Source organism: Buteo buteo, chromosome Z, assembly GCF_964188355.1.
Source record: "Buteo buteo chromosome Z, bButBut1.hap1.1, whole genome shotgun sequence".
NCBI lineage: Eukaryota > Metazoa > Chordata > Aves > Accipitriformes > Accipitridae > Buteo > Buteo buteo.
The window spans coordinates 32461975-32488583 of record NC_134204.1 but is presented as its reverse complement, the minus strand read 5'-3'; the positions used below and the strand labels follow the sequence as shown (position 1 = coordinate 32488583).

The 26609-nt window shown below is 35.4% G+C and overlaps 1 protein-coding gene across 13 annotated transcripts in view; it reads right to left on the bottom strand.

Annotated features, from left to right (window-relative positions):
* The window catches only part of KDM4C (lysine demethylase 4C), a 279086-nt gene that overhangs the window by 207317 nt on the left and 45160 nt on the right, over positions 1-26609 (bottom strand). For 12 of the 13 annotated variants that reach the window (XR_012649164.1, XR_012649166.1, XR_012649165.1 and 9 more), the window contains 3 exons: positions 26215-26264; positions 15624-15727; positions 9324-9461 (listed from right to left, as the gene is read on the bottom strand). Coding sequence is in view for 10 of the 13 variants with exons in the window: in XM_075021802.1 (XP_074877903.1) it covers positions 9324-9461; positions 15624-15727; positions 26215-26264 (292 nt within the window). In the remaining 3 variants the exon portion in view is untranslated. Of the gene's footprint in view, positions 1-384; positions 948-9323; positions 9462-15623; positions 15728-26214; positions 26265-26609 lie in introns of those variants that run through there. The other variant, XM_075021812.1, reaches the window with a different exon arrangement.

Genomic DNA, 26609 nt, shown 5'->3' with positions numbered 1-26609 from the left:
AGAGCCAGGGTGGGGACAGTGAGTGAGCGGCTTCATGGTGCTTTGTTACCGGCTGGGCTTAAACCAGGACAGGTGACTATATATACCCTCAGAGAAAGATGACACCTTCAAGGTGATTGATTCTACCTTTTCTCCCAGCAACCTGAAAGTGGTTAATGCTTCAGGCAGAAAGACAAACCTTAAAAACTGAGTACAACCACACTGCCACCAAGGTCTTAATTCAACTTTTTTTGCTATAAAACATTTCAGAAAATTATTTCAAAATATACTTCAAAATTACTTTTTGTAAAGCATAGCAATATGTTTTATTGTGGGTTTTATATAAAATCAAAACAGTACAAGTTATATAGTACATTTAAGATCCTTTTCAAGAATTTTAAACCTTAAGACTTTTTAATCTAGTAGCATATAAACTAGAGTCCTACTCACTCAAGTAAGAAGCACAGTGGGGACGCTAAACCTGCAGCTGAGGCATATTGCCACGTTCGACTCCTGTTTCACATATCTGCCAGGCTACCTAAGCTCATTTGTACTAAAAGTAATACCTACACTTTATTTGCCCTGGTGTAGTTACCTCAGGATGTGGGTATATCATTTATTCTTCTTCATTCATACAAGCCTTCTCTACTGCTCAGACTAGGTCAAGGATTTTGAATTGTGTATTTATATTTACAGTGTTTTCTTTCAGATGAAGGAAGGAAATAAGCCATGTGTGTTTCAAATCTATGACACTGCTATTCAATCTTTCCACAGACTCTCAGAAAAACAGAGAGAAAATTGCAGGTATGTGTTTATCTCCACAGTATTTTTGGCCTGAGCCAAACTAGTGAGTCTAGTACCAACTTCAGGAGTGATTCATCTCCAGTAGAGGTGAATCCTGTAGAAGGACCCAGTAGAAGATACATAGGTTAACTGAATGAAAATCATCTTCATACAAAGCTTCATCTCTAGAGAAGGAAGGAAAAAGAAGAAAAAAAAAGAAAAAAAAAGAAAAAAAAGAAAAAAGAAAAAAGAAAAAAAATGAAAAAAGAAAAAAACACACACCAACAAAAACAAACCAAACCACACCAAAAAAAACCCCAAACCAAAACCAGAAACACTTGAGTTCAAGACAATGTCAGAGACCAACAGATACAGCATGGAAGAACACCAACAGAATGGTTTCTAGTATTCTGAGACCATACTTCCTTCTGCTGGCAGCAATTTACTGTGAAATCCGTGAAACAGAAGCATATCTCACTCTTCCAGCACCAGTCAACCTGGAGGACATTGCTTATCACCAATACCTAGCACTATAATTACCTCCTACAACTGCAAAGACATGAACTCTCTGATGGTTCACACGTAGAGTCAAAATGGTTGCAAAATAATAAGACGACAACAGGAGAAGCAGAAGAAAAAGAAGCAGAAGAAGTCGGGGGAGGGCTTGGTTTATGAGAAGAAAGGTTGGGGGGTGGTGTTTTTAAGGGAACTGAACCCTAACACTTAAGCCATCTTTTTGCTTATTGGCATAGGTCAACTCCTAGTGTCAAAATACAAAATATTCTAGCAAGGCTAGAGAACTGAATTCCTCTTAGAGTAGAGGAATGCAGTCAATTTTTAGGACAAGTTTAACTTATGCAAATGGTATAAATAAGAGAACACAATGATGGATGGCTCACTTCAATTGCCTGGGCATGCACTGACACCTGAAACACTTTCTGGTATCTGTGACATCTGCCTGAGCTCCAAATATTCCACTGGATTCATGGAGATTGGTACTCTTCTGGCTAGACAAAGCAAGGCAAAATATCTCAAGCTAGCTCAAATGGTGTGGAGACACCTGTGTTTCAAGAGCTGATTCAAGCCCAGATAGCCTATTTTGTGAAACTCAAATTTATGAAAATAATTTCTTAGTTAAAATTCTTCTTTCTTGAAAAACTTGGAATGAAAGTAATCTCTCTTTACAGGTTGTGACATTAATATATGGACAGAAAGGTACCTAATGACAATAGTTTTTCCTCAGTATTTCAAGGATAATTATAATCTGCGTTCTGATAAAAAGTAAGGAAAGACAAACTGTATTGATTTACTCAAAATTTCATATAAATGATCTTCTGAAAAGGCAATTTTATTGTAAATTATTGACTTTTTCTATGAAAAAGTTTGGTGAAAGCTCCTATAAAACAAAAACTTCTAAACAACTACCAAGTATGCAACTTGGTACATTTATTATTTTGATAAATAGAACTTCTATAATGTCACTTAGAAAAAAAAAAATCAAAGGAAAATTAGATTCCATCATTTCTACTCACTCACAGTTGCCAGAATGTACTCCAACATTTAAAATCTTATTTTAAGGAATTCTCCTCTCCTTACTTATTCAAAATGGCATTTTAAAAAAAAATAAAAATCTGATAGTAGTGGTTTCATATTTATTTAATAAAACAGTACAGCTTGCATGAGAGCCCTGGGCCAGAAACACGCATGCATAACCTTAGTCACACATACTGTAGTACCACACACACAAAAGTTAGGCTACATCGAGATGGAAAAGATTCATTAGAATCCACACTGAACTTCAGAACCACAGAATACACTAGTCACAGATAACAACCGTACTTGCACATAGCGTAGCACAGACTGTGAAAACATAAAAACACAATCATATGAAGTTTCAGATTATGAACTTGCAACCAGCTGCTCTACCAAAATGGGAAGGTAAAAAAAAAAATAGAAAATAATTCTCTTTGCATTTACAGGTAAAAATATTGTGATTATTACTATTCCTTCCTACTCCTAAAACGATTACAATTCTTAATTCAAGATGTCACAGTACTAGAAGTCTAGAAGTGTACAAGTTAGTGCCCACTGGGAGACTGACAATCTCCCCATTACAGGAAGAGATTTTAGAGTGGGAAATTTTAATAGCTGCTGTTCTCAGGAAATGCTGAGTTTGTGATGTAAGATACAAACAGGGGCAGTAGATTATGGCAGTAAGATGGGCAAAAATAAAAGATAAGGAACAGATCAAGATAAAAGAAATACAGAAAAAATAAAAGAGAACATTCCAAGACAACTATAAATCTGAGAGTGGCACTATAATTATGAAGTGAAACATCAAACGGCAGAATGCACAGGATTTCTTCTGAAGTGGTGTACTAACATCAGGACCAGAAATGAAAAGCATGTCTGGTTCCTGAATCCTTGTAAGATTTCATTAGCAGCCAAGTCAATAATATAAGGTAGCTAATTATGACTTCCAGACAGTAAAAACATTAGTTTTTACAGCTTGAACGATGCTGGTATCATTGCAGACTGGTATCAAATGTATCAACATGCAGTGTTTAAAAAAAAAGTTTCTTTGACCACAGTACCTCATTCAAACTAATAAAAGAAACTGATAAAAGAATAACTCATGAGTTTATGTGCATAACTATTTCTGACATTCAGTACTTAAACACTGCTGTAGAAGTAGCAAGATAATTTTTAAGTCTAGGCCTTTAAATCACTTACCCACATTTAAAAAAAAAAAAAAGGTACATAGAAGTAGAAATTTTATTTTTGTTTTCAAACAGAGAACTAATATTTTATTGTACAAAAGCAACCTAAACATAATCCTCATTGAAAAAAAATATTACCTCAATAAATTATAAGAGGTGGAAATGTGCTTTTGTGCAGTAAGTATAATTTCTTCTCTGATAAAATTATTTGTCAGACATACTGTCTCTCAATATATATTTTCTAATAAATATGTTGTTTGGATAGCATAAGCTGGACATGGCTATCCTCAAGACAATGACTCTCTTTTGCCCAAACAAATCAGGATACTAAATAACTTTTCTTCCCTTTGAAACAGTCATAACTGCTTGAGGCTGCTGCAGCACAAAAACAAAATATCTTCACAAAGGTCTTGAAACAGTCAAGCTGAAAATCTAAGCCAAAGTTTCATTTAACAGCCTGTCAATTTTTTGATGTGAAGCTAATGAATGCAGTGGCAAACAAATCCATCAAACCTAACATCAAAACAACTGCACTTCATCCCACCAAAGCGAAAAATACAACCTGCAGGCCAGCACTTTGATCTAACCTATCCACAGAAAACATGTTGCTAAGCAGCTACCACTGAAGAATGCATGAGTAATTACTGACTTAATTTTATGAAAGAGAGCAATAATACTTAAGTAGCCCGAATTTCAAGTAGAAAAGGTTGATAGGCTTCTTTCCTAATGTTCTACATTTCAGCTAAACAACAAAAAGCTTTCCAGCACCAACATCTGAAAACAAATCACGTCTTAAAAGGATCTGCAATACAAAAGAATCATTATAATGACTAGTAAAATCACCTAGTGTGACTCTATCCCTGATAGAAGGCAGTAAAATTTACATACATTTATACTGAGTGAAAGTCACCAAGTGGTGCCACAAAACAGACACAGTGAGCAACAAGAGCAGTATTCAGAAATGCCAGTGCTTTCCCTGAAAGCTTTTGAAAGTATGGCTATTGATTTGGGCAAGGGCTAACAGAGTTGTGAGAGACCCTGACACGAGGATTTGGAAAAGCAACAGACAGGGGAATGTGGGGATTTGAACAGTAACAAGAGAAAAAAGGAAGGAAAGAAACTAAAATAATCACCACTGCATAAGGAAGAACTAGAGAGCCCTGACCGAACCTGCTCACATCACCAATATCCTGGACATGTCCTACACAGGACCTCCATCTCAACCCAATTCTCTGTTCTGTGAACTACCTTCTCCTATCAAGCTTAGGTGGGACCATGCAGTCCAGAAGCTCTATACAAGGACAAAGGATGTGCTTTTTAGGGGGATTTCCTGTAACTAGGAACTGATTTGCCAATATCTACGTTTTTCAAACATTTACAAAATAGCAGCAAGGGAAAAAAGGAATTCCAAGAAAGAAAAAAAAAAAAATTTGCCTGTACAGAAAAGCACAGGATCTTATTCAAAATTTAGATCTGTTTCCGGTTCTCAGTATCAAATTAGAGTGCATAAAGTTTATCGATCCTATCCACTGGAGCTCAAATTAGGTGAAAATTATGACTGAGAACCCCAGTTTGGACACCTGTGAGAGGTCTTGCACTGTAACCCTTGTATGAGGTCAACACTGGCATTCATTAGAAATAAAAATTACAACAGACAAAAATAAAAAATTAATAAATATACAAGATCCACAGATTTGGGGGTGAGGGCAGAGGGTCTCCCACCCTGCAGCTAATAAACAATAGGAATACAAGATTTTTCTCAGACTAGAGATGTGTCTTTTACCCAATTGCTTCAGAAGGATCTTTATTTTACTAGACATACAAGAATTATGTGTAAATATTTCTGTTCACCAATTCTAATAACTAAACATCACCCCTTGTTCAGCACAGAAGTTATCTACTCAGCACAAATCAAAGTAGATACCTATAAAACATACAAGCTAATTGCCACTGACTCATCTGCTTTACCACTAGTAACAAAATGCACTGGGGGAAGGAAATTCAAAATGCACTTCATGAAGCTACACATTTCCAGCCTACTCAAATAAATGTAGCTCCATTTAGAAAATGGCAAAAACCACAGAAGCCTGAAGAAATATCCTCTCCACCCCTATTTTGTACCATTTAATTTTTTTCAAAAATAAACAACATTCAAGAAATGAAAGTTATAGGATGATGATGATGATTGAGAATATCTAAAGCTTAGAGTGCCTCTCATCCTCACAGAACATAACAAACACAACTAAAGTACTTGTGAGCTGAGCACTACCTACCTTTGATTCTCTAAGTCCCACCATTACCATACATCAGCACTTCACCAACATCCCTCTGCACCACCCCCATTTGCCAAGCATCTTCAGGACAGCATGACTGGTTTGTTCCTTTCACCAGTATCTCCTATTTCTCTTCCTCTGTGTTCTTGCCAGTGGAAAAAGACAGCAAAAACTACACCATTTCTCCCCTGGAGTTGGAGGACTTTCAGTACATCTGTTATTTCTCCATTTCTGCTTTTATTTTCTTAAATCTACTTTTTACTTCTGCTTAATCCTGTCCAGCTTAATTCTGTCTAAAAGTGAGAACACACCTCAAAGCAGCAGCCAAGTTGTAGGAAAGAGCACACTGGAGATGCCATCTGGTATTACTTTTTGTATGTCCCTTTTCCACCCCCTGAGTGGAAGTCTTACACAAACTCTAGAAAACAAGCTGGAGTGTACATCCCTGCTCCCAGAGTTCAACTACTACAGGTAGTTAGGGTACACATAGTAAAACCAAGATCACATGTTTAGCAATTTTAAAGACAGAAAATAATTTTTGGAGTTTGCATCCATAGTCTCTGATTAACCAAAATTTCTGAGGGTCTAAATGATCTCTGATTTAACATTTGCAATCAATTTCACAGAATCTTTAACACCATCTCATTTCATGCAGGAAAGCAGTATCGTCACACAGCCGAAATATTTACTTTAATGGAAATTTTTGCATGATTTTTTTTTTTCTCGAAATTAATGAAGAATGAATATTGTCTGTACTTCAGGGTTTTTTCTTTTTCTAAGACAGAAATACAGCTGTAAGCAATTAGAAACTATTCTGTAACAATAAAAGTGTTCCAGTAGGAAGACAAATAATCAGTCATCAGTATACAATATTCTCTAAGGAGAATACAGCAGTGAACTGACCTAGATATTGCTGCATTTTGCTGATGCAGGCAATTTCTGCAGTACAATACAGTGGAACTAGGGGATCCAAAATATTTTTTTCAATTAAAATTCTTGTACATACCATATAAAGAAAGAAAAGACAAGTCAAACACAACATCAGTACTCTGAAGAATGACAAATGGGAATGCAAGGTTGTGTGGTGGATTTTTGTTGGTTTGTGGTTTTTTTTTAAATGAAATTACCAGAGCTGCAAATAAAACTTACTAAAATATCAGTACTCTCAGCACATGGACTTCTTACCTTTTTAATTAATACTTCCAGGAAGTTTCCTGAGGTTGTGATAAAACTAATCATGGCTATCCTCATGTTTTTCTAGAGAAACACCATAATCAAGAAACAGAGTACCCAATTTGTAGTAACTCCATAATTTGTCTGTGCTTTCGACATGTCATATAATTACAATTTAAAAACAGATAGCCAGTTATAATGCTTTCTCTGGTTGACTTTTGTTTACCGTAGTTGTACGGCATAAACAAATACAAGTACTATGAAGAATTATTTCACCGCCTTTCCATTAGTTTTTCTCTTACACATTTCCATTTTAAAAAAATATTTTAAAATTCTACTGTTAGCACTTCCTAGCATGTTCTTTTTCATTGAAAAAGAGAAGAAAAATAAACTTTCATTCTCATTCTTGTGGTAGTAAGTAATAAAAAATGAGCAAGTAACATGAAGTACTCTGACCATTTGCCAGAGAAACGAGTTCACATTTGACAATGGTATCTAAAATTTCCCTATAGAGGAAGACTAGTAATTATTGCTTCAGCTGCCACTCTGAAACTTTCAGACATTTAAATTTAACTGCTGACACCACAGAACTACTTTAGTTTTGTATACTATATATGCACAATACTGCTGCTACATGCAGTAACCACAGAGCGCAGAATTCTGTGTCCTAATATGATCAAGTTTTACCCATGTGCTAGAGAAGTTTGACTAAATAAAACTGTACTGAGAGTGTATATACCAAGACTTCCTAGCTAAAAATTCAGAATTTCAGGAGAACTTTTGGACTGGTGTAAAGGAATGAAATCTCATTAGCTTTAAAAAATTATCTTCTAACTCCGCTGAATTTAAACACGACATTAAGTTTACAGTATAATACAATAACTGAGAGGCACGCTGGAGGCATAAAACATTTAGTACTTTGTACTGGGGCAGCTGCACACTTAATGGTAGACCTTTTTTTTTTTAAAACATAAGAAATATGAAGCCTGTACACTGAAAGGGATGTAGCTGGAGGTCATTGCCTCATATTTGCTACATCCAAAGATAAAGCTTGCCATTCTTGAAGTTCAGCTGAATCAATTTTAGAGCTGCAGCACATTTGTATCTTAAAATCCAGGGCAGTTTTACCTGCCACTATTAGGTCATATGTGTCCATGCCCATATTCCTCTCAACTTTGTTTCACTGTACTATATATTCCAAACTATCAAATACATAATTTTTTTAATGAACTTTACAGTCAACACCCTATCTGTTGACTGTTAAAACCACATCTTTACCATTAATGACGAGCCTGAACATGTTAGATGCATATTGATGTTTTCAATACTTTCACTATTGTTAGTGCATGCATACAGAACACCTGAAAAAAATATTTATAAACTTTTCCCTTTGAAGCATATTAAATATCATTAACGATAATAATCAATACTGCCTAGAATCATAGATTTCCACTATTTGGGAACTTTCTCATGATGGTCTTCCAAGCCCGAGTATTTAATGAGAGTTCACTATCATTACTTCATTGTTAAACCTGCACATCTTATTTTGCCCTTTATTCCATGTCATCTTATTAGCTAATACATTAAGCAAATACCTATTGAAAAGGGATTTTTCAATAACAAACATGTCAATGCAGAAAATGCCTCTGAATTAAACATTTTGGGAAGCATACTAACCAAAGCATATATAAGCCATAACTCTGAGAAAAATCACAGAATATTGAAAGCAGTAACAAACTTCTGCTGAACAAATTGCACTTTCTTGATTTTGTGTATTTACTCACATGCTGTACATGAAAAGAAGCAAAAAATGTATGCCACATAACAAAAATTTCAGACTAAATTTCTTCAGTAAAACACAACTCATTTTAAAACCAGAAAATATCTACTCTGAGTTCACAGTTCCTTTATTATCTTGTACTACAAGATATCTGATGACATTAAAAATGAGAAAAGTTGAACCTGTTTCTTTAAACTTTGTTTAAAGTTTAATTATTTATGTTTCTTTCCAGGTATCAAAATTTCTAGTTTAAATAAAGTACTTTCACGAACAGTAGAGCTTAGAGGAGGTTTAAGAGCAGAAGTCAGTTGTCTTTCACATATACTAACCTCAGTATATGTAGCTTCAACTTAAAAATATCCATAAATAGAACTGGTTTTGAAGAACAATATGTACATTAACCTGCAAACAAAACTCACTACTGAGAGGAATACACATTGCTGGAAGTATAATACCCACTACAAAAAGAACAACTATAAGTAAAATTTCAAGGGCAGTATAATGTACTATCTGATTTAATAGCTCTCACTTTCTCATCTGCTTCCATAGATCCTCACTAAGAAATAACCACAGGAAACACTTCCTTACGCATCAGTTTTGTGCAATATGACTTACCAATTTTGCTGCTTTTCCATAATCAATCCATCGGATGGTGGCGAAGTTTGTTGACTCTGCACAGTTAAAACCATGGTTAAATCCTGCATGGTATCCATATGGGAAAGTGATCATAAATTCTCCTGCCTCTTGTGTAACCTATAGCATAAAAACAAAAAAAAACCTCGAAGTGAGCAACATTACAAAAGCAGTTCTGCTCCTGAAACAATGAAAACTGTATTTGCCTTTGCAACTACCTAGAAAGAAAGAATATTTTCACCTTGCACACAGTTGCAATTTAATGCAAGCAGAAACAGTATACTTGAGACAATGTTGTTTACTATAAAATTCATAGCTACATGTATTACTTTAAAAATTCAGAAAGTAGTTTCAAAAACGCTAATCTTGGAGGACAGGTTCACTGGTAATAAAACATGGAAGTATGGGGAACTAGAAAAGACAGTGCAAAGAATATATCAATTTTCCTGAGTGGAAGCAGAGACAGGCTGGACCAAAATACCCACAATTATCATCCCTAAACACTAGTACAAATTAACTGTTGAAGAAATTATTCTGTCCACCACCCTGAAGATGTTTCTTTAGAATAGCACAAGAAGTTTTCTTGGAAAGACTGGAGAGAGATCTTATTCCCACTCTTCTCTCCCACACTCACCCATTTCAAAAACTATGATTTGAAGACCTGTGACTGAGGGCCTGATTTGCCTTTTAAGTTACTTACTATTGAAGATCAAGCATAAAGTAGGAGAAGCTCTAAGTTAATGAGCCTTAGCAGTTAAAGAAACCAATGTTGTTCATCCCAAAGGAAAACACTGGATACATTTGGATCCCCTCAGGCAGTAACTTTAAATAATTTTAGATAGGAAAGCAGAAAGAAGAATTAACAATTGCCCTGCACCAATCCTTCAGCCTTACAGCTGTGGCGGTGTGTCCCTCTCACCCACCCAACCAGTGGTGGTTGTGATGGTTGCAACCAGCTTAAATTGGACTTTGGGGAGATGGATGGCAACACAGCAGCCAAGGGCTGTCTTGCACAGTGACCCAGATGTCCCGCTGGTATGCGAATATTACTATAAGTCAATAATCTTACTCCACAAATAGTGGACAGCCCAGGGTCTGCTGAGCTCTCCTGCACAGCAGCGCGCTGCATGCCAGGATGTCCCCTTGAGTAGGGATGCCTCTCAAGTTTACTCCTCAAGGCTGAGAGTATCCTTATCACATCAGATACTGGGTAAATGAACTGGGAATAAGCAGCACTGAAACTCTGTAATCTTAGCTAAGTGATATAAAGGATTGATCATGCATATATAATCCTTTAGACATAAACAGTTGACCAAGTCTGGGACTAAAGTCTGGATCCCACCACACCTAGACTCCTCTCTGAAAAGGAGTTTAGAATGCAAGGAGATCCTCTCTGAAACTCATGACTCAACGGGAGGGTCTCCCTAACAGTTTTGCCTGACCCTGTCCTTGTAAGAGACTGTGTTTGATTTGCTGACTCGACATCCTGTTGTTGTAGGGGAGTACGCACAAGATGTCCCCGAAGAAAGCCACCACATAAATGGGTGGACTTTTCAGAGAAATGGTGGGGACTGGAACAATAAAAGAACTGTGTACTCCCCTCTCGCTGGAGAGCAAAAAACCTGGACTTGGAAGACACCTAAAGGACTGTAACATCTGCATCAGAAGGAGAGGCACCTGACTGTGAGCTGAGGAACCCGACCCTCCATCACCGGCGTCGGAACCGACTCCGCGGGATGTTGCTGGCTTTGTGGTGGTGGTAACTAGTGTTGCTACCTCTCGTCCGTTCTCTTGCTTAGGTCTGCCTCTCTTCCTTCTTCCTCACTTTGTTCTATTGCAGTTATTAGTTGTTGTAGGAAATAAAAGTTGTAAGGTTGTACAGCATTTGACCTCATTTGTGTCTTAATCTCGCTCTCAGGATCATTTAACAACCCTCCCCGATATTGGGTCGGGACAGTCCTCTATGCAGTAAATACTTATGTGTACCTTGCCATTGAATCTTATTAAACCACTGTCGCATTTACCATTGAACTTTGTTCACTCACTGTTTTATATCAATAAAATATATTGCTGCTTCTCTCTTGCAAGTGAAGAGCATCGCTCTCCTGTGACAGTAGTGACTAACACCAAGGGGATTCTTGCATTGGAAATGCCATGCAAAAGGTCTCAATGTAAAGCCATTAAAACATTAAAACTTTACATTAAAATTTTATTTTACCCTTGTTGTTTCCGTCTTTCTCTTTAAGCACAATTTAAGAGAGCAGAAGGACTCTCATACTATTGATAACAAGAATTCCAAATACCTAAAGGACAAAGGGCCTGGAAGGAGATTCTCAAAGAGGAAAAGCTTGACTACAGTTAAGCTCTTGACATTGCTTTGGAGAATGAGCAAGGGTAGTTCCAAAGGACTGTTCTGATCTTTACAAGTACAGTGAAAAGCAACCAAAAGAAAAGTGTGCTGAGGCCACTGACTCAACAAGAAGTTATAGAAAGCAGAAGAAAAGAAAAACAAAACCAAAACAAACAAAAAAAACTAAAAAAACCCTGCCACAGTAATTATATTTTGTATAGCCAAAAAGAAACTGAATTCCTAGTAGTTATAAAAGAGATATCAGATATAAAAGGCTTCTAAAGTAAATTACAAAAAGAAGTGGGGTAAGGTAAACAAATCACTGGTCAGGATATTCTCTTTAACAAGAGAAATCTCATCTTCCTATACTTGGATGAACTGCTGCTCTCCTCTGGACATAAAGAAAAGGAGAGACAGCACTTCTTGTCAGTCACTAATATTCTCTCCATTCAGAGACAGCTTAAAGTCAAACTCTTAAAGTCAAACCACCAAAGACTGTATCAAGGACAGGTTAGTCAGAGACTAAAAATGGCACATTGACTTCTGAGCTATCTGATAAGAGTTAATCAATGAACTAGAAGATTCAGAAGAGTTAGAAGAGATTCCTCATACTCTTTTTGATATGCCTTTTTGCACGAAATGCACATCAGACAGCAGGCCCACTAAAAAGCAAACAGATCCATTTAAATGATGCAAATACTCTGAGCAATGACTGATGACTGTTCAACAGGATGCATTTGCTGATTACAAGAAAATAAGTAGACTTCTTAGAGATTAAATAGGCTGTTTCCATTCTGTGATAATGCTTTGCATAAGCAAAACAGTAAGAAAAATTGGAAGGACAAATATGGCTCTTTTTAGGGAAATCCACTTGTAATTTGAGATAGCAAAAAGGAAGAGTTAAATATTAAACAATCACCAAAATTAAAACTCCCAAGTCCAAACATTTTTCTTATTAATATGTCACATCTTAAATCTCAGCGTTTTGCTGGAATAGTTGTCTTACATTCAATTTCTGCTTGAATCCCCACTTTCTTCTTCAAAATTCTCATCTTATAGTTTTACAATTTCTTTGTCTTTTTTCCTCAACGCAAGAATAAATACACAGGGATAGCACTTCAAGATGTAAAATTCTCATTGTATTATGGGAGGAAGGAAAGACATGAAAACAAGAAAAAAATACTTAGCTAACAAAGGTAAAGAATAAAATTGTATCTTACATTTTGCATTTGCACTTTGCAAGGTTAATTTTTTGTTGGTTCATACTTAGCATATACATGTAAATGCACATACAGTGCATATATTATAACTGCTACTGTAGCACTCCAACAATCGCTGTGGGAATGTTTAAGAAAGATTATTCTCAACACTAAGAACTCCAAAATTTATCTCAATACACCCTCCCACTGCTGACAGTTTAGCAGGTGTTCTATTGCAACAAGCAGCAGTTCAGCTGCCACCTGGTAGGCATAGGCTGACTTATCAGCATTCAGCACATTCCAGTTCTATTATTTTGAGCCATGAGACATCACAGCCTGGTTCTCTCTATTCACTCTCTCACTGAATCCCACTAATTACAATTACACTCGGGTACAGTCTGCTTCCTCCCAAGACTAGGTGACAGAACAAAACTTAAATATTTAACTATTTCTAGCACCTTTTTTTTTTTTAATTTAAATACAGGAATAATCAAGACACTGAAATAAGAACATCAACTCCCTCACCCACCTCAAATGTGTGCTACTGAAAACAAATATGCTCACATTCAGAAATATGCTACTTTAAACACCAACCACTGAAAATTACACTGTTCAGAGTAATGTTCTGTAAATCCAGAACTATAAATCTAGTTATAAAACCTTCCAGTCTGGAAGGTTTCATCTGACACTTCATGATAAAGCACACGGCTATGAAAGAAATCACTATTTACCTATATATTACAAAAACTGAACTCAGCAACTACATTTCCATATGATAATATATCATTCAGAAAACGAACTACTTCTGATGCAAGTAATTTATTCCAAAAAGCTTGCTTTCCAAGGCAAGCAGTATCATTCTGAAGGCCTACATTTCTTCAATTTTATACATAGGTTGATTTAAGCATGAAAAGTGAAGTGATATTCCAAAAGGCATTCCCACCTGTGCTGCAAACTATGTTGATAACACAGGAATGCTTTAGTTACCGCTGAGCAGCGCTTACACAGACTCAAGCCCTTTTCTGCTTCTCACCCCACCCCACCAGCGAGCAGGCTTGGGGGGTACAAGGAGCTGGGAGGGGACACAGCTGGGACAGCTGACCCAAACTGACCACAGAGATATTCCAGACCATAGGACGTCATGCTCAGCATATACAGCTGGGGGAAGAAGAAGGAAGGGGTACATTTGGAGTCACGGCATTTGTCTTCCCAAGTCTCTGTTACGTGTGATGGAGCCCTGCTTTCCTGGAGATGGCTGAACACCTGCCTGCTGATGGGAAGTGGTGAATTAATTCCTTGTTTTGCTTTGCTTGTGTGTGCAGCTTTTGCTTTGCCTATTAAACTGACTTTATCTCAGCCCACAAGTTTTCTCACTTTTACTCTCCCAATTCTCTCCTCCATCCCACTGCAGGGGAGCGGGCGAGCAGCTCTGTGGTGCTTAGTTGCCGGCTGGAGTTAAACCATGACAATACTATACATGAAAACATTCACATAAATATTATTTCTGTGGGCTGCATTTCATACTCTTACAAGAATATCACCTAAAACAGATAGAAAACACTGCATTATCCCATAATCTAGGCGGGGGAACATGAAAAGCTAAGTTTGTGTATGCAGGTCCATATGATATTAATAAATACTGCATACACTAGAAGAGAAACCACAATAATAAACAAGGAGTGTGGCAAGGACAGTTTACAGGACTACACTGCAACAGGAATTGAGTGAGAAAAAGTATATATTGCCTGGCTCTTCTGAACACCTTAAAACAGTCTGTGCAGTGGGAAACCAAGAATCATAATCCCTTAACGATCAAAAGGCTTTTAAAAACTCAGTATAACATAAACAGATGTTTAGGCAGGGGACGTTCTACTCTTCCGAGTGCCTTACAAAGCTCTTAAATTTAGAACTTTAGAGTTTGCAAAGCATTCAGGATATAGAATAAATATACTTAAAGAAAAAGCAATGCAGCAGAAACGTTTTCATTAGCTGGTGCCTGTAGGAAGTTAAAAGTGGAAAACAGTAAGTTAGAAAATCTTGTAGGAAAGGAGAAGAAACTGAATACTTCCGATGTTTTTGAAAGCAGCTATGTATTAAATTCATCCACAAAGAAGAAAGCCAGTTATTCTTCCCACTTTCTATTTACATAATGTTCTTATCAACTGTCCAGTCTGCCACCACCTAGCAGCACAAAATAATCATTCACCCTTTTTCTAATATATGACAGCTTTTAAAATGTATTTTAAATTAAATAACGGTTCTTTTGGTTTTATTCCACTTAAAACTTTTTAATCATAATACTGATAAAGTTACATTTAATTGCATCAGAAGAACAATACACAGACATAAGAAATGAATTGTTTTAAAATATTGCATATACAATTTAAATTAATACAGCTAGTTAAGAAGTGTTTCAGTCAACAGGAAATCACATGCAAGCTTGTATGCAAATAAAACTGAAATAAAAAATATTGGTTATGTCTTAAAAATCACAGAAACTTTTAGGATAAAGATTATGGTGGCTGCAAGTGTTTTCTGCAAGAAAATTCCAAGCTAAACCATGCAGAAGTCCTAATACTACAAGCATTTGTTTTCATCTTTCCATGGAGTCAGTGCCTAAAAAAAACCCAAAAATAGTAATTTTGCCTCGCATTTACTAATAAACAATCCTTACAGTAAACACAATCTAATTCAATGCATGAATGCATAGTTTAAAAATAAATACTAATGTACCTTGTCAAAAGGAATTCCATACTTTTTCAGTATTGATGGAGAAATCAGAGTCATCTTGTGGCGAAGAAAAGCATCACACCCTTGAGAGCTGCTTGGGAAGAACCCTAATAACGCAAGATAAGCAAAAGTGGGTATCTTTTAATTTAAAAAGTAGGATTATTGTTTTTAATATTTTACAATACATAATACTGTTTAAACTTGTTTTAGAATTTTTTTTCATGTCATTGCTAGGTTCCAAGAGATTTGTATAAAAAAATCAAATGCACCTCCTTCAACTGATTTTCGGGGGGACGGGTTGCAGGGGTTCAGGGGTACTTTGTTTGTTAAGAAGTGAAATAATTTAAAATAAATTTGGACCTGTAAATTTAGGCATACTTTTCTTACCCTTTAGAGAAATATTTTATTGTTGGGGTTTTTTTTACGTTAACGTTCATTCTGCAACCCCTGCATACATGAAAACCAACTGCAGTATATAAATTTAGGATTCCACAAGGACTAGTTTACCTAGCATTTCCAGACCATCTATACAGTAAACAAACACAACTATCTAGAAAAGGCTAGAAAGTATGGCTACTTTCACAGAGGTATCTGATACAACTAAAAACAGGTGGGGTTTTTTGCTTCTTTATATCTTGTCCTGATTTCTATGAAAAAAGATTGCTTTCCATGTTTCAACTTTCATGTTTATGTACCACTCCACAAGCCCTGCTTAGTTCATTAAATAATTATATAATCCATCTGAGAACATGGAGATAAATGAATGAGGGAAAAACTGAAAAATTAAAGACAAAGTTTCAGTGTTATTAAATGCTTGTATCTGACGCTCTAACCAGGATGTGAACAGCATCTCAGCTACAGTTCAATTGTGCTACCCAATCCTTCCTTCTCTAAAATGAAATCATCACGTTCTTTTCCATTCAGCCTAACTATGTTACCATAAGAAACCACTCTGTTACAAGGAAAATGGGAGAAGATGAGAAGGAGAAAGAGGGGGGCAAGTTTTCAGAACATCGCTAGTTTAGTCCTCCCTGACCTCCTTTCATACTCCATTCTAGAAAGAAGGTAACACTCTCAAAAACTGGAAACACAATTCCTACAAACAATAAAATGAAGAAAAAGAAAGGCATAGTAGTTAATGAAAGCAAGAAGCTCCTGAAAACTTCAGACTGAAAAACGGAAGGAATAAAGCCATCTAACCACCTACTACTTTCTCTGAATACTTCCTATCAATCCCCTCTTCCACTTACGCACAGGTGTATTACTTGCTCTGATATGAACATGTGTCTTCTGTTGGAGTCAAGAGGAATGCTTTTGACTGTGTTATAATGCAACATCACAGAAGTCTCACTAAGTTACAGTACTAACATCAACAGAACTAGGTTGACAAAGGGGAACAATTTACTCACTAATCAGCAAAGATAAGACAATCTTTATTATCTTTATTATCATAAAAATAGTGTTTGTACCAGACCATTAGCAAGAATTACCATGAGATGTACTATGAGTAACTGCAATCCATACATTTATCAGTCCTAGGTAATACGTAATTTCATTTTATCTAGGACATAACATTTGAAAGAATACCTTTCTGTGAAGTTCAACTTGATTTATTTATTTCACTTTCTTCTGTAGAGTATATTTTCCAGTGTTACCAAGATTTCTTAAGATCAACAGTTTACTGTATTGTATGTCATTTATCCTCAAGTGATTTCAGAGATTTCACAAAGATTGGCAGGCTACTGCTAAAAAAAAAGTTATTAAAAAAGTAATTGTTTTTAAAATTTCTTAATTTTCAGAAAACAGAACTGAGGCATAAAGGAGTTAACTACCTCTAACAGTTCCATAGGAAAAATACTGAGGAAATAAGAAGTTGAAACAAGAAATGCTAGCTCTTTGTCTTAGACTCTTAAGAGTAAGTTCTTACTGCTAGGTGTACAGTTTCATCACAGCCCTCTCTTAAAACATATAGGAGGAAAAGATGAATTCTAATCTTTTTAACTAGTGCAGTATGAATTAGCCTGACTCTACTGTAAAAAAAAAAAGTCTGTGATAATGACATTAGCTAAAAAAGGATTCCCCAAAATTGTTTCCGTTTGTGTTATAAATCTAGGTAAAATTCACTTGATAAGAAAATCCACATATAAAGCCATTTAAAAATAACAACTTTTTTTTCTGGGTACAAGGAAAACATATGCAATCCTATCCTCTAATGCAGAGGAACTACCTGAGAAACATGGACAGAAATTAAAGTGAAGCAAACAGTATTAAAAGGAAAAAAAAAAGTATATTTTACCAATTATCTTGCATAGCAACTTGATAATGGAGAAGATATAAAGCCAGCTCTTCATGATGAAAAGGTCTCTTTAATGATGGTATTAATACCGATTCAGAAAAAATACTTTTGATTCATTTATGCATAAAATGATATTTTATGCCTGAAGAACACAAAAGATCTTTGAGAGATCAGTTCCAGACTGATGGATTACCTAGGATTACTCAAGGTATAAATGTTTGTCCACAATGAATTTACTAACCAAGAACACCACTCAATTATTCTCCAAACTTAATAGTCTGTTTTGCTGGAAAAGCCTGGTAATTGTAAGAAAGCAGTAAGAAGACGTCACTCAAGAAAAATACAGAAAAAAAATTAACAAAAATGACTAGACAAATGATATAAAAACATTGCTTAGTGGACATAATATTCGCCACAGGACATCTAACTAGTAAAAGGGCTTTCTGTCATCTCTTTACTGTGTTTGCACAACTCATTGTATCTCTCTCACGTAAATGTTAGTTCATCATTCACAAAAGCAGTTTCGTTCTTGGAACAATATGCTCACTACTCGATTATAAAAAAAAAAAAGAAAAAAAGAAAAGAATCACTTTCAATCAATTAACCATCTAAATATTTTTAATGACTTGAGGAAAAAAAAATGGAATCTCAACAATTTGCCATAACATATAGCCTTCTCTGTAATGTCAGATTTAACAACTTCTCTCTGATTAGTCTTATATTTATGTCCTTTAACCACCCTACAATTCCAGAACAATTTTAAGATGATCACATTATAATTGTTACATTCTTTCTACATTCTTTTCTAGCTCACTCCCCAGTCCTGGGAGAACAAATGTTTTCTAATAGCTCAAATATAAAGTTAAGCAGCACTTAAGCAGCAAAGATGTAATGTACACTTGTGCTAATCAGTGTACTAGGAACTCTGCTAAGATGCCCTAAGATCAAATTTTATTCAGATTTATAATTCTTTTTTCTCCCCACCAACAGGCAAAGAATTCTTTACTCTCTTTTGGAATTGCAAATAATAGTGTAAGTCTCAACAAGTAGTATTTGATAGGTACAGTTTTATCATACATGTTTGGCTTCACTGACTAAAAGACAGTTAAAAGAAACTATCCCACAATTAGTGGGCTCCAGCAAATATATTTCAACTGTTTTGGCATAATTAATGCCTATAACATAATGATAAATATCATAACTTGGAGTCTACAACTTATGAGTTTCAAGAAGTCTCAGTCCTGAGCATCATAATAATAGAAATATACTGGTACACACTGTGAAAAAAGTGGTTGAAAGTGATACTTGAGACTGAGGCAATAACTGGTATGAAAAGTAGCAAAACCCCTAATTCTAAAAAGCAGGGAGAGTTTGACTGAGTTGTTTTCCCAGAGAACACAAATTTTGTACCAAATTCTGCTACTGCAATGTGCTTAACTATCTCAATACATGATGATAAAAAGCAAACAATGGGCAGATATCCAAAACTTAAGTTGTACCACTACAGCTCCAAGAGATCAGAAATAGTTGTGACAATTCCAGCCAGAAGGCAAGCCTGTTGCTGAATTCTAAGAAAGTTGCAAACAACACAGAACAGCAGAACACAACCTGTGCAAAATCCATTAAGAGAAATTTACAGGAGAACATTTGCTGCGGTTGCAGAGCCCTCACAGTGAAATCAAAGTGCAGCCTACACATTCTGTACCACGATAAAATATATTTTGATGCTGTCAAAGTCTACACTTACACACAAATTTTCCAGTCTCATTCACCTGCTTTTCTCAAAAGCACTCTCCTACAATGAACAAAGGAAGAAGGGAAGGTAGTATTTCCTCATTACAAGACTTTGTTTATCAGAAGGTCTTTTGTTCTGTCCAGGCTAAAGATAAGGTCACAAGAGCTTTTCTTTCAGGAAAGAAAATCCCTGTGGGAGAATTGGTTGGCAGATATAAAAAATACCTAATAGCACACTAAATAGACGACATTGCATTAGAAACATCACAAGACCCTTACAAACACATTAACTGCAGGCCAATTCAAGACATGCCTGCAACACACCAGAACCACTCTCAAATACCAAGCTGACATTAAAATTACTGATTTACAGGATTACCAGTTAATCCTGGATATTTAGTGAAATACCACATCCAAAAGAAAATACACTGAAATCTATCTAAAATGTAACTATCATTCAAGTTCTGTAGTACATTCATGCTTTTATGAGACACATGAAATCTTAATTTAATCCATTAACACTAATCCATTAACTCTAAATGAGTTGTAAAAAAGCAGGTATTTTGTGGGAATTTGCATGCAACTCCAGTTTCTCAGATGGTCTTGAGACACGGCAGACCTCTTCTACACCTCTTCTCAATACTTACATTTAGCCATCTGTGCCCTACTTATCATCTTGGAAATGATTACACAGAACACAAAATGACAATTCAAAGCAGTTACTTCATAGGAGTTGATGAGCAATTATCAAAGATCAGGGTAAAACAGAATTAGGTTGCTCGTTGATTTACGTCCACGAGAAAAAGACCACCCAGTTGAAAATTCTCTAGTCCATGATTTAAAGAAACACTGACATTCTCAACCCTAGAGCAGAATTAGAACAGTCTACATGGTAAGTATGTGATTCAGCACTTGGTGGCCAAACGTTTGGGTATGAGCACATAAACTATGAGTACATTTATCCACCAAACTGAAAGTCCCACTCAGGCTTTTTAAAAACCTTATCTAGTTAACACAAGCAACAATAGCAAAAAACATGCTCTGAGAAGACTACATATATATTCCAACAGATTACACAGTCCAAAATAAGATGATTCTACACAAAGTAACCAATGCTATTTGTACTAACAAAATAAAACTACTTCTTGAGTTACAGTCTCATCACTGGGCTGGTGAAGACACACCCTTTGTCAACGCTATTCCACCTCAGTAGACAATAACACTTCCATACAATTTCTGGTTTTATGAATCCATGCCCTATATACAAGTCAAAGCCTTCTCATCTTTGCAGGAAGCTGGGAACAGTGGGCACTAAGCAGATTCCTAGCTGTGTCTGAGGAAGACAGGATTTCCACACACAGGACATTGCTACATAGAGTCTTTAAAGCATACATGAAATGGTTCAGGGATAAAGAACGTATTTAAAAATAAGTTCAACTCTATAAATTATTGAGGGACGGTGAGCATTGCTATCTGGAAGGCTCATTTTTTTTTCACCCTGAGAGTATCATTCCTACACATCACACATGCCTCATATCAGATGACCACATCACAACTATCACCAACACAAAGTAAAGTGGATTGGGTTCCATTTCCTGGTTGATTACCATTTTCAAGATACTTGGAATGCTTATCTATGATACTAAGAATGTGTCTATACTGCTTTCAGTTAAATTGTTCATCTACATCATACATGGACAAATTACAATGCTATTTCCAAAAAAGTAATTCTACAACTTCATTGACTTGCACAGGGTGATTGACTATATATTACCTTGTATGATGAAGGATATCACAACTTGGCCAATAATAAAGTCATTATTTAAGCACATACACATAAAATCACATTTTAGGGAACTTTCAAATCAAATTCTGACCAGTCAATGAATGAGGCTAGACTTCCTATCTTTTTCTACACTTCCATACTCAAGTCTTCACCTAAAATTCCACAGTAAAGGTGCTGCATTTCTAGTTTATTAATAGTAATTGAAAATATAACTACAAAACATGAAAATATAAATATAAAACTTAGAAGATAAGAAAGATAACACCCTAAATTTCAAATATCCTTAATGTAATTTAACTTTAATTTAATGAAAAATAATCCAAATTAACGTAATTAAGCTCAAAGTTATGGTGATTTTTTACTTATGGAGATCTTCATTTAAAGGACTTAGAAGATACAAAATACTAATCATAATTCACTGGTCAGTATTCTTGGAACACAGGTAGAGGTGAAAGGACTGAGGACTGAGTTTTCTATTCATTTTATTTTTAGATTTTACTACGGTACGTATAAACACAAACTTCATATACATTATTTAAATTAATTTGCAGTGATTTCAACAAATTTGACTTAACTTTCTATATTGCACATAAAAGAAATTAGGAGGATGAGTTTGCATGACAACAATCCTCATAGCAATCTTCTGTACGCTATACAAAGCACAGAGTGCAAAAGCCATGAAAGAAGCAAGTGCTGTGAAATATGAGTGTTGTTATGCCCTGTTGAATATGTTACAGCCTTAAGTTTATTATCTCTTAGATGTGACTTTCCTACCTTGACTGTCATAACTATCAATTGAGACAAAGTTCAATTCTTCAGCTGCTCAAATTTTCAGATTCAAGACCCTTATAAGTTATGCAAGATCTACATCAAGTTTCATTTCAACAACTATTTATACTTGTTTTCATACATAATAGGTAATGACTTCTGCATTAAATGAATTAATTAATATTATACACCATACAAAGCTTTTTATAACACCTCTACACACCTAAAATAAATTAAGCTTTACTTTAGTTTCTTCTTTAACATAATTGAACACCACAAATAGATGTCATCTCCTCTCTAGAAGTTTCTGCAATTAAATGATCTATTAGAAGATCTTGAAAATCCTTCAAACTGTCATTGATTTGCTATTCTGCTTCTATTATTTTCTAACTCATTTTGTGAAACAAAAAATCCTTAAGAATACCATGGTATTACAGATTAACATAACAAGTATAAAAATTGCAGTTAATAGCTCACTTGAGATTTTTATTACATTTATGTCTACATAAAATTGAAAAAAAACTACATAAATGAGACAGCAGCTGAAGGGCAAAATCAAACTGTTGTCTTTATTAGATGCAAGTCTAATGTCTTTCAGATAAAGTATCTGTAGGTGCCACAGTCAATCAAGATTTCAATGGAAAGCAAAAATAAAAGCATTCATGCACAAAAGGCATGTGTGGTAATTGTGAGGTGCAGACAAGAGAATGGAAAATATTCCAGCCTTCCTTTAATCTTATGTATCAACTGCCGCCTTCACTTAGACAACCTGTCACATTTAATGCATTATTTTATTATTTTAATTATTTAGGACCATTCGGTAATTTGGTAGGCATCTGATCATCAGAGCTAACCTTCTTGAATAAAATACTTCTTTTTTTCTTCAGATGTTGCACTCATGCAAATATATGATTAAAAATATTTTCAATACACGTGTAAGTATGAAGGTCTCATTTACACTATGTTTTATTAATGTTTACTATTAAGTGACTTGCAGCCATGCAGCTTACTTTACATTTTCATCTTTTTAAGATACCTTACTGTAAAACTCAGACTGTATTTTAGCAGGTAGCAGTTACAAGTAGAAGATCACAAAGGTCTTAACCTCCACAGCACGGAAATAATCAGAAGTGGTAGTTCCCCTTTCCACTCCCCTCCCCACCCCCTCCCAAAAAAAAAGGAATGTGTAAGTCAAACTGAGCATAAAGTCCATCATCTCTATTCTTAAGAACTACAGCATCATCTTCTACACTCCATTCTAAGCCAGTAGCTGGCCAAAAATATCATGAGAACAACTTGCAGAAAAATATCACAGAAGACATTAAAGTCAAATACTAAAAACTTCGGAAATGTCGGAGAGGGTTGTATGTGAAACTAACTCAGCTATCTTATATTGCTGTTACAATAAAAATCTCTGTATAAAGTATGTAGTTCTTCTACAGAAATCCAGTTTCATTCATGGAATATAATGGAATAAACAACTATTTGAAATCTTATCTTCACTGTTCAGTATGTGATTCTATGTTTTATTTGCTATCTACTATTCAAAACATGGTTCTGAAATAAAAATAATTAAGTTTTGATCATAGACATGATTCATCAAGGAAAGTAGTTTTCCATTCACCACACAGATCTTTATGACTTGTAGATTTCCACTTCTTCCCATGCTTTATTTCCCATTCCTCTTACTGTATTAGGCCACCATTACCAGTAATAAGAGGCCTGAGCACCTTCAGGCTGCAGTTTTCTACACAATACTTTCTAAAACTATGCAAGTTTACACCAAGTGACTTCAAAAGCTCCCATGTAGCAAAGCATGTATCTCCAAAAGTTACCTACTTCCTGAATTTGTATAGGTTACTCCAGTATCTGGGGAAACCAGGGTATGTCAAAGAAAAATCTCAAGGGTTTTTTTAGCTTGCAGCAAAGAATACCATGCATCAATGCCACTTAATTCCTAGAAATGATTGAACAAGTGCTGCTGAAACTGCCCATTCTCTTCCCTCAGTCTCAAAAAAAAAAAAGTTTTGATAAACACTCATTACAGAACATTACAGAACATTTAAACCTGAATAAATTCTAACACACTACAAAGCTATAATCAATCAATATGAAATCTAAAATAAGTGCCAGAGCAGCCATATCACGTCAAATTAAAAGTCTATCTACCCAAAGGTGTTGTTCCCAGCAAATGTCAAAAGTAGATCTACAGAGAAGCGTTTAAATACAGCATGAAATCTTTGCTTCCCCTGAGTAATCTAGTACCAACAAGTTGCTGCTCCAAGACTTCCAAAACCAGATGCAGTTCCTATGCTCCTCTAACAGATTCCTTTGCCAGTGTTGGCCAGTCTTCCCCTGAATCGATGCAGAATTTTCGAATCGACCAGGGACGGTGAGGAGTTCATACTGTGAAAGGAACTATCTCCTTCTGTTTGTTTTGAACCTGCTAAGATTCTTCATTCAAAGTCTCTAGCTGTACTGGAAGACCCAGTGAACAATCACTCTTCAGTCACCTTTTCCCTGCCAGTCATCACAGTTCTTTATCGTACTCCCTTCCCCTTATTTGACACTTTCAGATCGAAAAGTTAGAGCTTACTAACAATTATTAATAAAAAAAAAGGCAAATTTTTCACCAGTCCTAGTGCCCCCTCTGATTTTTTTCCAATTTTCTATTCCTTTTACTCCTTGCTCATTTCCTGTGAATCTTAAAAATAATTATTGAATGATCCTATCACAAGTCAGTGTCCCTTGCCCAGTCTACAACATGTATCAATTTGTCTACCAGTAAAAAACAAAAGCTTCAAGGTATGCATATGAAGAGTTCTATACTTTGCAAGTTGGAAAAAGAATCTGGAAAGCAAAAAAATGAGCAACAACTTTCTCAACTGAAACTATGGGAAAATTTAGGAATAATAAATGTAATTATCCAAGTTGAAATCTGTCTTTCTGAGACATGTTTTTAAGACTGCAAGTTCACAGGTCTTTACTTTCACGTCTCAGTGATACACACCATCTCACTGTTCTTAGCAATAGTTTAAAAATAGCTCAGAAAAACAGCCATGCACCTATATGCACACAAAACAGATATGAAAAAATGTACAAGAATTTTCAGAATTTGGTCCTGACACATGATATCTAATTATCAACTTTCAGTAGCATTCCTTATATAATATGGTTAATAGCAGGCTATAAAACATGGGCTGCCAGGCCAAGAAACATGCCTAATTATTACCATATTCATAACTTGCGCTCTTAATCTAGAAACAAAAAGAGAGGTGTAGTGTTACTGAAAATTAAACAAATTACTGTGTAAGAAGAATCTTCCTATAGACTAGTGATTTTTACCCCTTAGATCTCAACCTTACAACAATATCCTCTGCTCCTTCTCAACAGAAGTTCCTCACACCTCTGGAGGGCAAAAGGCAGTACATGCTTTGGCTAAAGTGGATTTATATGCCTGCTCACTGACCAGCAGGCTTCCACCTAAAAAGATTTAACGTCCATACATTTTGTCTGCTTCCTCCTTCTCAGAGGTACTAACCAGGTTTCTATCCCCTACCCAGCCATTAACTTTCAGGAAACTTCTGGAGACTTGGCTGTCTTCAATATTTCTATCTTTGTATCAAATTTGGCTAAGAAGTTAAGATTCAAAAGCTACAGATGAAGAGAAGCTATGACAAGAAAAAGCAAGGCAAGAGGAGACAAAGATACTAGCACTGAAAATCTAATGAACAACAAAATACTAAGCCTCATTTTCATAAGTTTCACCAAGCTAAAAATGCCAGTACAAAATAAAGTTCTAAAAGGAAAAAAAGAAAAGATTATTTGTTTGTTACAAATTCCTCAGAGTACTAGAAAGTGTTCCTTGTTTGCAATCATACCATAGACAGATAAAAGTCACACAACATTAAGTAATAAAACACAATAGGTGAGTCAAGGACAGTGTTTTTCACTTTGCTGGAGGTTTCATGCTTCAAACATCTCACATATGGAAATATTGGAAATATTACCTTGAGCTAATCTTTCAAGCCGTTTCCCATGCTCTGGAGGAACAGCATACCTAAAATTCACATAAAGAAAAGAATGAAATGCTTAAAGACATAATTATTACAAAAGCCATGATTCACGTATGATAAATATCTAAAAATACAGAAGTCAAAAAGATTAAAGACTGAAAAATTGTAGAGAAAAAATATACAATTTCTGAGGAAAAAATACATAGGGTTTTTTCGAAACAACATTTTTAGCTTAATTCTAGTTTAAACATTTTATGTAGTTCAAGAATGTCATATTCACTATTTAAAATCACGCATATGGGCAATATTTGATATGATTACACCACTCCAATTAAAAAAGACACATATACTTTCATTTTCCAAATGAAACAAAAACACATAAAATAAGT